Genomic DNA, 15,729 nt, shown 5'->3' on the forward strand with positions numbered 1-15,729 from the left:
TTGGTTTACATCTTTTGCTTTACTGATCTTAAACTTTCCCACATTAAAGAATCAGTTGTGACACCTCACCCCTCTTCCTTCCCACCCTAAGTTGCAGAGTTTGTTTCTGCTGAAGTGCACAGAAAAGTCTTTGGCATCCTGTTTTGCAACAAAAATTATGTTAAATGAGCAAGTCAGCTTTTTGGTATTGGTCTGGTTTTATGAAAGTATAATTATGTATTATAAAAGTGCAAGTCGTGTCCCACTCTTTGCAACCCCATGGACTATACAGACCATGGAATTCTGCAGGCCAGAATACAGGAGTGGGTAGCTGGTCCCTTTTCCAGGGGATCTTCCCAACCCAGGGATCAAACCCATATCTCCTACATAGCAGGAGGATTCTTTACCAACTGAGCCACCAGGGAAGCCCAATTGCATTAGAAGTTAAAAATAATTAATATTGAGCACTTAGGCTACCCTGGTAGCTCAGCTGGTAAAGAATCCACCTGCAATGCAGGAGACCCCAGTTAGATCCCTGGGTCAGGAAGATCCCCCGGAGAAGGGATAGGCTACCCACTCCAGTATTCTTGGGCTTCCCTGGTGGCTCAGTCAGTAAAGAATCTGCCTGCAATGTTGGAGACCTGGGTTTAATCCCTGGATTGGGAAGATCCTCTGGAGGAGGGCATGGCAACCCACTCCAGTATTCTTGCCTGGAGATTCCCCATGGACAGAGGAGCCTGGCAGGCTACAGTCCATGGGGCCACAAAGAGTCTGACAAGACTGAGCGACTAAGCACAGCACAGCACTTGTGTGCCAAGTACTATTCCAAGTGCTATACGCTTCACTGCAGCATCACAACTAAACTACACGCTAGGTATCATTACTCCCACTGCAGATGAGGAAACAAGGTTCAGAGAGGTTAAGAAACTTTATCAAGGTTATCTTGTTAGTACAAAGCAGAGATAAAACTCAAGTCCAATAGTATACAATCACTTCAGAAGCTAAATACATTGGAATGTTTGGAAAATAACCCATCTGCAATCCAGGGAAAGTTTACACGGTTTCTGAGATGGACCACCTATGTTACCTTCTACTTCTTACCTGTCAGCTTAGTGAAGGCTTCCATGTCATCAATTGCTGTAGAAATGCGATACTTTCTTCCTGCAGAACCTGTTATCTCTATGTAATCGTCTGCTTTGAGGAAGGCATCTGTAATCCTAAAGATCATTTTATAAACATTTATAAGGACATTTGAATATTTGCTTTATGCTTTACTTAAAATTTAGGAAACCTCTCTACTTTTAAGAAACAAAATCTTGAGACACAATGTTCTACAGGCAACTGCTTCGCAGACTTACAGAGAACAAACTAGCGGTGATCAGTAGGCAGCGGGACGGGGGCAGGTGAGGGAGCAAGAGGTGTAACTACTAGGTATAAAATAAGCTACAAAGATACACTGTACACTGGGGAATGTAGTCAATATTTTATGATAGCTATAATGGAATATAATCTTTAAAAATTGTGAATCACTATATTATACACCTGCAACTTACAATTAAAACAAACAAAAAAAAAGACAACTGCATCTCAACCATGCTAAGTAAGTCCACGATGATTTGTGCACTGTAATATTTACTGTGCTCTAGGCATGACTACAAAGCTTTAGATACATCATCTTATTTAATCTTTCTATCAGTAACACAGGTATAATCAACCTATATTATATAGACATAGAAATTAAGTAATTTTCATTTAATAGAAGCAGTAGCAGACTGTTCCTAGATCTCTCTCAGTCTCTGCATTGAAAACAAACAAACAAAAAAAACCTCTTACCAAAGTAACAGCCATACAAATAGGAGAAAGGATTCTAACTAGTCTGCTCATGACAAAAGATGAAGACAAAAGTAGAAAAGTAAATTTTCTCAACACAAATGTAAACATGAACAGTAAAAGCTTAAAAGAGATCCATTTAAAACTATTTTAGGGTCACAGAATTAACTTGACTAATACCCCACTTTTGGAAATTCCTCATGAGGTCTCTGAGTCACTTAGGGACCTAGCTGTACTTTTCTGCTTTGGTTCTGACTGCATCAGGGGGAAGTAAAATTTCTGTAGCGGTGGTTTAGTCACTCAGTTGTGTCTGACTCTTGCGACCCCATGGACTGTTGCCCACCAGGCTCCTCTGTCCATGGGATTCTCCAGGCAAGAATACTGGAGTGGGTTGCCGTTTCCTTCTCTAGGGGATCTTCCTGACCTAGGAATTGAGTCTGGGTATCTTGCATTGCAGGCAGATTCTTCACTGACTGAGCTACGAGGAAAGCCCCACATTCCTGTAGGTTTTACTGTTTTCTACTATTGTTGATAATTGACAGGGTAGGGAGAGACATTAATCTTCAAAATTCATTTTTGTCATTAATTTCAGAGTGTCAATTATCCACATCTCATTTCTCACCTCGATGATTAATATCTCGTACCTAAGTGACCACCTGTGTGGAGACCCAAGCCATCCCAGGGTGGCCTCTTCCTGTCAAGCCTAAACCCCCTCTTCTGCTTGAGTGTATCCTCTTTAACACTCACCTCCTCATCTCTAAATTCACTTTATGCTAGTTTTTGTTTTGTTTAAGGGAACCATTTTAGATTTCTTCACTTAAACTTTACTTGAATTTATTTAGAAATCTCAACTTGACCCAAGTATGATATTCTGGTAAAAATCATGGAAAATTTTATAGGAAAATAACAATCAAATTTCTTACATTGTATCAATGATGTTGCCAACTTTGTGTTGATAAGCTCTGCGGTGCAAACAGTTGCGTGTATGGAACATGTCATACAGGTTTCCAACCTCCTGCAGAAAGAGGTGAAACAAACATTAAGGCAGGATCAGATTAGGTTCCCTTGTTAATAGACAGCATATAAGTCAAGAAAAAGGGTTGGTGGCATAGAAGAAGACTGGACACAGGTAAAATTCATCAAAACCCCTGAGACTCCCAAGAAAGAGCAAGGAAGACTCATAATACTACTAATCTGCAACTTTTATTCTTACTAAACCAAAATCTACTGAGCATCTTAACTCTGTGATGCATTCTGTTTTAGGCATCTTAAATATATTTTTAAAATTTCCCAATAATTCTAGAAATTAGGTATTCTTCTTCTTCTAGTCTTCATTCTGAAAAGAAAGACTTTGTATAGTATAATACTGTTATATTCTTTAGTTATATGACTAACCTAGCAGGGAATTAATGATTATAGGATTATAACTACTATGAAACACACAATATAGTGATTAAGGACAAGACTCAAACCAAACTTCCTAGGTTGAAACTTCAGTTTTGCCATTAACTGTATGCCTTCTCTATGCTTCAATTTGCTTATCTGTTACATGGGAACATAACAGTATCTATCTTACAGGATTGTGAAGATTGAGTTAATCTTCTAAAGCACGTAAAACAGTGCTGAGAACAAGACTCAGTAAATGTCTACTGTAGACAGTAGACCATACAGGAGAAGTGAAAAGAGCTTTAAAACACTTAAAAATGCTAAGCATGAAGTAAAGAGACAATTTACCAGGTAGTGATTTTTCCAAATTACTGAAAGGGTATTTCTAGACTTCAAGCTAAGAATCACACCTTCCTTATTGTCCTCTGACATAGCTTACCTTTTCTCTAGTACAAATATGCTTCATATTATCTACTTCACAGACACGGGCAAACTTAAGAAAGCGCTTGTAATCGAAGCTATTTTGGATTCCAAGATGATGGCAGTCCCTGGAGAGATTCCCAAGCAGAGAGATGAAATTTTTCAGCAAAGGAAACCGTACCTTAAATATCAATACTAAATTTATATAAGGGTTTTATTTTGCTTGCTTATTTACTTAAATGAAAATTATATCTATTTAAAGTATACAAGATTTTTAATCAATTTTTCTGAAGTGTTCAGTGCATACCTGGCAAAATAATCCCATTTGTCCACATCAATGCCATTTCTTTTATTGGCCACTATCTCATAAAGGAAGCTTTTTTCTTTAGGGCGCCCTTTATAGAGCCACTGGAAGAGAAGAAAACCCACTGAAAGTTATAGAATAGGAGATAAATCTATTTATAAGCAAAGCAAGTATATTAACCTGAAAATTATAATTCAAAATTATTTGAATGGGAACGTTAGGTAAGTGAGAAAGTTCTACTCTTTTTTCCTTATCCTAGAAATGCTAAAATATGATATCCTGTTAATATAAACCTAGTGCCTTTGGAAGGATCCTAACTCTATTACACTTAGATAACCAACAAGCTTTCCTGTTTTCTTGGTTTAAAAGATTTTTTAAAATATTAAGATCTATTTATAAACTAGTAAGAATGTTCCTTATATTCGAATGCTTAAATTCAGGAGTGAAAATTCTTGGAGCTCTGTTGTTTTTTCTGGCTGTGCTGAGTATCCTGGGGATCCTAGTTCCCCAACCAGGGATGGAACCTGGGCCCTCGGCAGTGAAAGCGCCAGAGTCCCAACCACTGGACCACCAGGGAATTCCTAGGAACTCTGTTTTTTGGAAATAGGGTATTTGCTATAAAATCCTCCTATTTATCTTATACCTTACAAGTAGATTTGTGTGTTTTAAGGAAAAAAAGACTAAAAAACACAAAGGGGAATTCTTTTTCCTAATTAAAAGAAAAAAGACCAAAAAGGAAACAAATCATACTTCCCTCTGAACTAATTCAACTTTTTTCTAGGTCTTCACATATCTAAATAATCCAAACATTAATTTTAATAGGTAAACAAGACACATACTTTCAGAACTAAGTTACTTTAGGCTTCTATATAAAATTCTGCATACATATTTATTAAAAATATTAATATGTGTATTTTAATTTTGGGGGATAACTTCTAAAGAACTCAGTTAAGAGCTGAAAGAACCATATAAGCCTTTTATTTTTTGCACTGAACAGTAGAAATGTATCACATATTTTATCATTTAGTCTCCTAAAATAGCAAAATGTCACCCCTTCAAATATAGATCTGAAGGAACCAAGAAAAGACTGGATGAAAAGAACCAGTCAGTTCAAATTAGGTTGTACACAAACTTACCTTTGAAGGATCTTTGATGGGTGATTCAAGTGGTCCTGTAATTTGTTCCTTGATAAACACAATATCTTCCTCAGGGATGAGACCATAGTGTTTCATGACATCTTGGAGTCCGTTAGAATTGATGAGGTGCTCAAACATCATAACTGAGCCCTGCTCATGCTAGGAAAAGTCAGCAGTATGGTCTGTTACAGACTCTAGTCCATCAGGGACCCGTGATTATTCAAATTACTCTTGGCTCCCTAGTAATTCAGAGATAAAGTTCTAATGCACATTAATGATCTAGTTTTCAACTACAGTCTTACAGATATTTTTAAAAATCTGTCAAATTTGTCTATATTCTACCAGTCTACAAAACTTTATAATCCAAGTGCATCATTATTTGATAAATATATTTAATGAGATATAATCATTTATAATATGTATATATTATAGAGCACAGCTGAATATTACCAGATTGTAAGGATAGAATACCTTTTCATTTGTTTGTTTTTGGTGAGCTTCATGGTTTGCAGAATCTTAGTTACCTGACCAGAGATCAAACATAGGCCCTTGCAGGGCAAGCGCCAAGTCCTAACCACTGGACTGCCTGGAAATTCCCAGTAGAATATCATTTTAATGAATATTACTATAAAATTTAGTTCTATAGTATCATCAGCTTTGGAATTTGTGAAGCTACAAGTTCTATTAGCATTTCCATAGTGGTGAAAAGAGGTAATTGCAAACTTGGGAACAAAAAAAAAAAAAAAAAAAAAGGTGGCGGGATGTTTCAGGTCAGTCATTTGTAATTGTTATAAAGAACAAAAGGCCCCCTGGAGGGCCTTTGCTTTTCTAAGAACTGTGATAGGACAGATCTTTGCTAAGAACTGCTCTATCACAGTTCTTAGCAAAAACAAACTCAAGAAAGATGAAAACACAACCCTGAATGGTCCTATATCTATTTTTTATTTTTAACTGAATCAAGGTACATACTAATTATATAGAGGAAAAAGAGTAAGTTCATAGTGGGGAAATTTGGCAGCCATTGCCTTAATCAAGTGATTTAAGTTAACATTACCAGTAACAGCTTTAGAGTTCATGTGCCTCTGATGGAACACACTAAGGTCACTGTGGCATTTTGTCAAAAATAGATAGTCTGACAGTATGAGAAAACCGAAAACCAAAACTCAAATTGAGGAACGTTCCACAAAATAACTTGCTTGTATACTTCAAAAGAAGACAAGGAAGGTCATGAAAGACAGGATTGAAGAATTGTTGTAGGTCAAAAGAAACTAATGAGAAATGACAACCAAGTTGTAACGTATGGATGAATCAGGACCAAAAAAGGTTTTCTTCCCGTTTAACCAAGTTGTAACGTATGGATGAATCAGGACCAAAAAAGGTTTTCTTCCCGTTTTTCTATGGATAGCTGATGAAATTTGAAAGTCTGTAAGTTAGACAATAGTATTGTATCAATATTAATATTGTATTATATATACAATTATATGTATTATGTATGTATATATGTATAATGTATTATGTATACAATAACAATATTGTATCCTGATTTTGATAAATGTACTAAGTTTATGTAAGAGAATGTTCTTATTTTTAGGAAATACCCACTGAGGCATATAGGAATAAAGGAGCATTCCTACAACATACTTTAAAATGGATCAGAAAAAAATTTATACACGCAGAAAACTTGAAGTTTCACAAAGATAGCACAGACAATAATGACTAAAAGTATAAGCAGCTTAGGAGTAAACACAACAAAAGATACATAAAATCTTTATGGAGAAAATTACAACATTTATAATAGAAGAACAAAAGGCCAAAGATACCTAATAAAAGAACAAGGTGTGGACAGCTGTCCTACCAACTATCAAGACTTACTATAAAGTAGTGACAACTATGAAAGTGTAGAATGGAATAGAATTCAGGAAGATTCATCATATTACACAAAGTTCAAAAAATGTTGGGGTTGGTATCATAGAATCAGTGGGGACAGTGTAGAGCATTTGATTGCAGATCAGTTGGAAAATTCAATAAATAATTATCCATATTAAAAAAGAAATCAGATTTCTACCATGCTTTGCAGAGTAATAAGTTCCCATGAGGTAAGGACTTACATGTGAAAAGCAAAATATTTAAAGAAAAAGACTTGGGAAGGCTAAGTAGAGCCTATTTAAATTGACCCTGCTGGAAAACAACTGTTAACTCTGGATAACTTCCTGACCACCCTAGACAGCATATTAAAAAGCAGAGGCATTACTTTGTCAACAAAGGTCTGTCTAGTCAAAGCTATAGTTTTTCCAGGAGTCATATGTATGGATGTGAGAATTTGTTAGGGGAAGCACACTGATTGAAACCGCCCACCCTGGCCAGGCACCATAGTAACCATTTGCATGAGTTGTTTTACAACAGGAGGTCCTGCTAAGGAACACGGAACTAATAAGCCACCATCAACTGGAAGAGTTCAGGAAAGGTCAAAAGGAGACACCACATGTCCGACCATCTCCCAGCATCGTTCTCTCTGGCATCCATCTTGGCTGAACAAGGCGTACACCACCAGGAAGGACTCTGAGTCAGAATGATTGGCTAAGGACAACTCAGAAACTAATCCCATCACCATAAAACCCTAAGACTGCAAACCATGTGGCAGAGCTGTTCTCCTGGGTTCCCTTACCCTACTGCTCTCCACCCAGGTGCCCTTTCCCAATAAAATCTCTTGCTTTGTGAGCACATGTGTCTCCTCGGACAACTCATTTCCAAGTGTTAGACAAGAGGCCAGTTTCGGCCTTGGAAGGGGTCCCCCTTCCTGCAACAAGTTGGACTATAAAGAAAGCTGAGCCCCAACGAATTGATGCTTTTGAACTATGGTGTTGGAAAAGACTCTTGAGAGTCCCTTGGACTGCAAGGAGATCCAACCAGTCCATCCTAAAGGAAATCAGTCCTGAATATTCATTGGAAGGACTGATGCTGAAGCTGAAACTCTAATACTTTGGCTACCTGATGCTAAGAGCAGACTCATTTGAAAAGACCGTGATGCTGGGAAAAGTTTGAAGGCCAGAGAAGAAGGGAACAACAGAAGATGAGATGGTTGGATGGCATCACTGACTCAACGGACATGAGTTTGAGTAAACTCCGGGAGCTGGTGATAGACAGGGAGGCCTGGCGCAGTCCATAGGGTTGCAGAGAGTCCGGCAGGACTAAATGGAACTGAAGTGGACTTCCTGAAGGTATTGGATTACCACCAAAAGCAGGCAGACGTTAGAGGGAACTAAACGCTTGGAAGAGCAACATTCCAGTTCTTTTATGGCTTTTAGCCTGAGGGAGGCCCTAGGGCAGCAGAACTGGAAAGAAACTATTCTTTTCACTAGGTGGAAGAACCAGAATACTTCATGAAAATTTTAAATTTTCTTTCTGAAAAGCCACCTTTGTTAAGGAAATGAACTAAGACTTTCCTGGCAGTACAGTAGTTAAGACTGCCTTCCAGTGCAAGGTGTGTGGCCTCAATCCCTCATCAGAGAGCGAAGATCGCACAGGCTTTGTGGCCGAAAAACAAATTAAAAAAAAAACACATAAATCCAAGAAATGGAAGCAATATTATAAAAAATTCAATAAAGACTTTAAAAGTGGTCCACATTAAAAAAAAATCTTAAAGAAATGAATTGGTGATTGCTAAGTCTGAGAAAAAAATATCCATAATACATGCATCTGACTATATATATATTTATTCAATTAATAATTAAAAGGTAAATATTCAATTTTTTAAGATGGGTAAATGGAAAATCTCTTTACAAAAGATGATTTATCAGTGACAAAGTACAGGAAATGGGAAGTTAACACACCACAGAGAATGCCAAATAAAAAAGGGAAAACCCCACAAGAGACTATTTCACACTCAATAGAAAGAATAACCAAAAATCTAAATGTTGGTAAGGCCAGGGAAGAACAGGTACTCTCATAATGCTGGCAGAGTGTAAAATGGGGAAGGTCTGGTAATTTCTTATAAGGTTAAATATGCATCTACTTGATGACCCAGAAATTCTACTACTAGGTAAGGAGAAATGAACCTAAGACAAATGAAAATATTTTCCACAAAACCCGTGTATAGTAACATGTACAACATCCTTATATTTGTAATAACCCTAAACTGAAAACAACCCAAATTCTACAAAAGGAGAAAAGATAAACAAATAGTGACTTATTCATACAATGGGCTATTACTTCAGCAATGAATAGGGACAAAAAATATACTGCAATAATACAAACCGGACAAAACAGTACCTATTATAGGATTCTACTTATATCAAGTCTAGAGACAGGAAAAATGAATCTGTTTATTAAAATTAGAAGGTGATGATGACGGGGAGAGAAGGAACTGACTAGAAAGGGTCACACGGGAATTCTCCAGGAAGATGAAAATACTGCACATCTCAACTTGAGTAGTGGCTGCACGGATGAATACACTTGTCGAAACTCACTGAACTATATGATGATGATCTGGACAACATATTTAAGATGAATTATACCTTTCTAAAAATGAGAGAATAAATAGTGGTTGACATGTAAGAATTGTTCAGTATGTATTGGTATCATCTTCTGTTCCAAATACAGTACAGCCAAAAGTGGAAGATGACCTACCTTTACTTCTCAAAAACTGATTCCAGAAAAATGGGTTAGCTACCTGCAAATCTGTAATTAATACAAAGAAAGTGAAAGTGAAGCCGCTCAGTCGTGTCCGACTCTTTGCAACCCCATGGACTGTAGCCTACCAGGCGCCTCTGTCCATGGGATTTTCCAGGCAATAGTACTGGAGTGGATTGCCATTTCCTTCTCCAGGGGATCTTCCCAACCCAGGGACTGAACCTGGGTGTCCCACATTGCAGACAAGCGCTTTACCGACTGAGCCACCAGGGAAGTCCTTAATTATACAAAGAACTTAGTATAGAACTTACTTTATGGTCACACAAAATGAATCAAAGCCAGAGTCAGCCTTTGATTTTTTATTTTATAGTAGTATGACAGAGTAGAAAGAGCATTAAACTAGCTGCTAGGAAACCTGGTTTTCTAGTGCTGGCTCTATCATTTCACAGGCTTTGTGACCTTTGGTGCATCAGTACACCTCTGAGTTTCGAGTTCCTTTACATTTACAAAAATGGAGATAATGATTTCCTCCTTAGAGGCTGCTGTGAGGATCAAATGAAAGCAACACCCTGAAAAACTGTAACAGGAATTATACTATAACACAGTAGTCACTGCTTAGTCTTTATTTTACTAAATGTTGAATATATGATACATACCGTCCATTTTATCTCTGGTCGAGCAAGAGGAATAAATCTTCCATCAAACATATGAGAAAATGGCCCATGACCTTAAAAACAAAAGCTGCGTTAGAACAGGAACACTGTAAATTGGTGGAAAGGAAATTTTTTTAGTTAAATGTGAATATCAATGGAAATTAATAATTTATAATCACAAAAAGGAACAAGTTGTTCCTTCCTATTTTCTAAAACAAGAGAACAGGAAGCAGAACAAAACAAGAATGTAAATTCTCCACTGAAGGGTCTCTGAGTCACTGGAGTTTACATAAACTAAATGAAAGGACAGTTTTGTGTAAATAAAGGAATGTTAATGACAAAAACTTTTGGCTTCTTTACATTACATATTGGTAGTGTTAGAAAAGCAGTTTTAAGACAATCTACTAGGGTCAGGAAATCATTAGAACTTCATTACTCTGAACCTTTAAAAACATCCCTTTTTATGTAAATTTTATAATGTATGCACTCTATTTTAGACACATATCAGGGTTTATCTTTGTTTTTATTGATGATATGGGCAATCAAAAATGGAGATCACTACTTCATCTTATTCATAAGTGACCTTAACATTCTACAACATCTATCAACATGAAACTTTGCTGAGGCACAAATCTGGAATCATCAGAATTTCTGAAGGAGTTAAACTTGGCCCTCTGCATTCACAGATTCAACCTTGGACAGAAAATATTTGGTGGGGGGGGAAAAATTTCAGGAAGTTCCAAAAAGCAAAACTTGAATTTGCCAGGCTTGCTGGCAGTTATTTACATATTATTGGTATTATCAGTTATCTAGAATTGATTTAATCCTAGATTAATTGATTTAATTCTCTATATACAGGAGAGGATGTGTATGGGTTTACAAATTTTATATAAAGGACTTGAGTATTGGGCTTTTGGGTTTTTTTTTTTTATTCGGAGGGGTCATGGAACAAATCCCCCCTACACTTCCTTGTTAGATGGGAGAGGGAGCTCACTTGGACCAGACCCAGGCCTTTTCTGCATGTTTCACTACATAAATAAAGGCTTGTTATTGCAGAGTTTAGACTCCTGGGGATTGGTAAAAGATTCCCAAAAGCTCCTTCTCAAAATACCAAGAATCTTAAATTAATGATCGAAGGCTGATACTGGTCCTACTGAAATCTCCAAGGGAACGTGCTGAAAAGACTGCCCTATGCCTTTAATTATCTGACTGGAGTGAAGTGAAGTCGCTCAGTTATGTCCAATTCTTTGCTACCCTGTGGACTGTAGCCTACCAGGCTCCTCCGTCCATGGGATTCTCCAGGCAAGAATACTGGAGCAGGTTGCCATTTCCTTCTCCAGGGGATCTTCCCGATCCAGGGATCGAACCCGGGTCTCCTGCATTGCAGGCAGACGCTTTAACCTCTGAGCCACCAGGGGAAGGCCTAATTATCTGACTACTGAAACACAAAAACCTCCCTTTCTCTGCACCGAGGGCACATGCAAACTGTTAGGATCCTTCAGTGTGTGTGTGTGTGTGTGTGTGCTCAGTGTCTGACTCTTTGTGACCCCATGGACTGTAGCCAGGCTCCCCTGTCCATGGAATTTTCCAGGCAAGATAACTGGAGTGAGTTGCCATTTCCTACTCCAGGGGATCCTCCTGACCCAAGGATCAAACCCATGTCTCTTGCGTCTCCTGCATTAGCAGGAAGATTCTTTACCACTTTGCTGCCTGGGAAATCCATAGATTACTCCAGTAAGTAGGAATAAATTACAAGGATAGAGGAAAAAACTCCTGTGATAAAAGAGAACATTCTTTTTTCTCTTTGTCTCTGGAGAAAGATGATATTCTTTTACTTGGATTTAAGTGGCCCAAGACTGAGGTTGTGAGTATAGGTCACAAGGAGTTCTCTAAATCTGTTGTTAATCTGCTAGAGCAGATTATGTATTCTAGGTGTGAGAAGAATAGATTTCACAAAGTAACTGAAGGGAAATAGCAATTTTATTCAGCAAAGATAAAGGAAAAATCAAATATACAACATTCCAACACACAGTAGTAAGAAAAAAATCACTATTAGAACGTCCTTTCATATAACCTGCAATGAAGGGTGCAATGTCGGAAACTCATTGAAAGACTTAAAAAAAAAAAAAAGAAAGCAATGCTTTGGGCTTATGAACCATTCTAGGAAGAAGCAATGGCAAATTTACATTAATGTTAACTAAAGAATTAGAACACAACTTTTATATTGCTCTTAGTTATATTTCAAAGAGAGGTGGCAGGTGATTTTACACTAGAACTCTGGTTCTTTGAACTGCTTACCAAGATCATGACAAAGACCAGCGATCTGAACACAGAGGATATCTCGTTCACTTATCTGTAGCTCCGGTTGTTTTTCACTCAGTTCACGAACTAGACATCCTGCTAGATACCCCACGCTGCGGAGCAGGAAGGAACAAAACAAACACGAAAAATTTATTTTTCTGTTTGAAAGATGAGTGACTGTTAAGATGTGTATTTGTCCATGACAAATCCCTAAGGAGGCTGTGAATCAGACTATGGGTTATGGAGCCTTCTCAGCAGTTTGTGTAAAAAGCCCTCTTTTTCTCTTTTTGTTTCAGAGTCTACCTGACTAAGCTTGTAGGCTGTATTACATTTCTAATAGCCTGTATTACATTTCTGGTCCTTGTAGGCTGTTTTATATTTCTGATTTGTAGAGATTTGCAAGACAGAGAGAGTTGATTTTAACTCCCCAAAGAACTGGTCTGCTGCCTGAATAATATTAAAAGACTGATTTCCCTAACTACCTTTTCTTTACTTTGATTATTATTAGCTTATGAATATTAGCCCTTATTTTTACATTATATTGCGTAAGTTCAGGTAATCCTATTGAGTTGTTTCGGAATTTTTTATATATTTAATATTTTCTGAGGGGCAGATTTATATATCTTGTCTTATAACACCAGGCAGGAGAAGCATTCCCCAGGGAGACATAATGTCTACACACAATATAGTTAGGAAAAAGAGATATAAACATATTATATTAAACCCACTTAAATACACCTATTTTTATAAACTGTCATCTCAATCCTATCAACTCTTACACCATTAACTTTAGCCTTCATTAGTACACCATCAACAAGCTATAGTCTTACAAGGGGTTCTAGAAACTTTCCTTTTTATCTTCCGGTCATTTTATCTATTTTTATATAAAGGCTCTGGGGTCTCCAGGGAGGGGGATAACTAAGGGACTCAGGTCTTTAAAAAAAAAACAACCTTTAACTTGATTAATTGGCTTAACTGTTGTCCCAACAATTATTGATCAGGTATCTCAATGTAATTTTCTTCCAGCCTTCTAACTATTTACATAAATATTTTAAACATATATTTAAGTATATTTACTATATATACTGCCGCTGTTGCTGCTAAGTCACTTCAGTCGTGTCCGACTCTGTGTGACCCCATAGGCGGTAGCCCACCAGGCTCCGCCGTCCCTGGGATTCTTCAGAAAAGAACACTGGAGTGGGTTGCCATTTCCTTCTCCAATGCATGAAAGTGAAGTCGCTCAATCGTGTCCAACTCTCAACATACATATACTAAACTGAGGTAAAAAGAATGGACTTGTTTGGGGCCCTTTAATATTGGGCACCAACAGAAGGTTCCCACGGCATCTATGTAAGGTTCCAACCTTACATAGTGTTGTATCAAAACCTTTCTTTTAATCTTATTAACATCCATTTAAAATATCTAATTTCTTAATAAAATCTAAAGATTTTTATCCTGTTGGGACAAATCCCTTTAAAATTTTCACCTTCTTGGGAAGAAGTCTCTTTACTCTCCTCTCAGTTTTTTTCTCTATTAATCAATCTAATTAACATTAATTAACCTAATGTTTTTATTAGCATCTGTCAGGGAACCCTAAATGGACACTACAAAATAAGGCTTCCCAAATTTGTTTATTTTTGTCTGTTCTAAACTGATGGCATAGCTGTTTTATATATTATCCATCTTCTAATTTTTTTCATAGGTAACAATAAAACAGCTCTTTATAATAAAAGCTCTCTAAAAAATTTACCAATTTACCAAGTTTCTCCACTTTTAAGGATCCATTGTCTGGTCACTGACAAGTAGTATCTTAACAGTGACTCAAACCAGTAAAATGCAAGAGGCATCCCCACAAGAGCGTGCGAAGGATGCAACCTTCATAAGATTTAAAAATTTATTTCCCAAAACAGCCTAAGAGAGTTGTCCTTTGGTGTATAGGAGGATGTAATGAAGGTTAAGATGAAAAAGACCCTTTATAACAAATTTTCCTGAGAGTTGCCACAGCCAGACAAATAGACTTCCCAGTCTATCTGACTGCTTGCCAAATGTATACCATGTGAGTAACTTTCGGGTAGCAGAAACCAAGGTCTCAGAACACAGAGGGGGTGGGGGATGCCTAAGGAGATTAGGTAGAACTTTCATATCTTTAAGATTATAGGAAGAGAAACACAAATACTCCCAGAAAGACTTCTGTTTCTTTAAGTTCAGAATTTTGAAAAGATGTTTTACCAAGTTGGCTTTTTCTAGCTGCACATGAAAAAAATTAATTTTGGAATGTCAAAAGAACCCCATTTTGGCCAATTTTAGGATAAGAGTTAATTCCCAATTAAACAAGTACTTGTAAGTACAAATTCTGTACATACATAATAAAAATTTCCCAGTGTCTGTCACTTAGGGTAACCTATCAGCAGTTTTTAACTGAGCAAAGTAAGGATATTCGGATACATGCTCCATCATGAGTGACTTGGGGAAATTATGCTAAGTGAAATAAGCCAATTACAGAATGACAAATATTCTATGAAATCACTTATATGACTGTAGCCTGCCAGGCTCCTCTGTCCATTATATTCTCCAGGCAAAAAGTACTGCAGTAGGTTGCCATTTTATATTTCAGGGAATCTTCCCAACTCAGGAATCTAAACCAAGTTTCTTGCATCTCCTGCATTGGCAAGTGGATTCTTTACCACTGCGCCACCTAGGAAGCTGTAATGAGGTACATAAAATGGTCAAATTCACTTGAACAGAAAGTAAAATAATGGCTACTGAGGGACTGGGGAGAAGAGAAATGGGAACTTGCTATTCAATGGATACAGAGTTTCAATTTTGCAAGATGAAAATGTTTTGGAGATTGGTTGCACAATAATGTGGACATATTTAACATTATTGAACTGTAAACTTAAAAATGGTTAGGAAGGTAAATTTTATATTGTTTATTTTATCCCATTTTTTTAAAAAGCAAACTTCTGGCATTGTAATGTTTACAACATAGATTGAAGATATGGTGCCCAACAAATGTTAAATACACTTTTAGCATTTCCACCTGAAAGTACTTCCTGAATGAATAAATTATCTTTCTTGTCCCCTAAACTCT

General features: G+C 37.1%; 1 protein-coding gene across 3 annotated transcripts in view; it reads right to left on the bottom strand.

The window, feature by feature from the left end:
* Window positions 1-15,729, bottom strand: part of SAMHD1 (SAM and HD domain containing deoxynucleoside triphosphate triphosphohydrolase 1) — a 66,478-nt gene that overhangs the window by 31,153 nt on the left and 19,596 nt on the right. For all 3 annotated transcript variants that reach the window (XM_052650778.1, XM_052650777.1, XM_052650779.1), the window contains exons 5-11: window positions 12,636-12,751; window positions 10,341-10,411; window positions 5,056-5,214; window positions 3,923-4,023; window positions 3,635-3,743; window positions 2,733-2,824; window positions 1,081-1,196 (exon numbers count right to left, since the gene is read on the bottom strand). In XM_052650778.1, coding sequence (XP_052506738.1) covers window positions 1,081-1,196; window positions 2,733-2,824; window positions 3,635-3,743; window positions 3,923-4,023; window positions 5,056-5,214; window positions 10,341-10,411; window positions 12,636-12,751 — 764 coding nt within the window. The remainder of the gene's footprint in view (window positions 1-1,080; window positions 1,197-2,732; window positions 2,825-3,634; window positions 3,744-3,922; window positions 4,024-5,055; window positions 5,215-10,340; window positions 10,412-12,635; window positions 12,752-15,729) is intronic.

The sequence above is a fragment of the Budorcas taxicolor genome, chromosome 13 (assembly GCF_023091745.1).
Source record: "Budorcas taxicolor isolate Tak-1 chromosome 13, Takin1.1, whole genome shotgun sequence".
In the NCBI taxonomy this organism is placed as follows: domain Eukaryota; kingdom Metazoa; phylum Chordata; class Mammalia; order Artiodactyla; family Bovidae; genus Budorcas; species Budorcas taxicolor.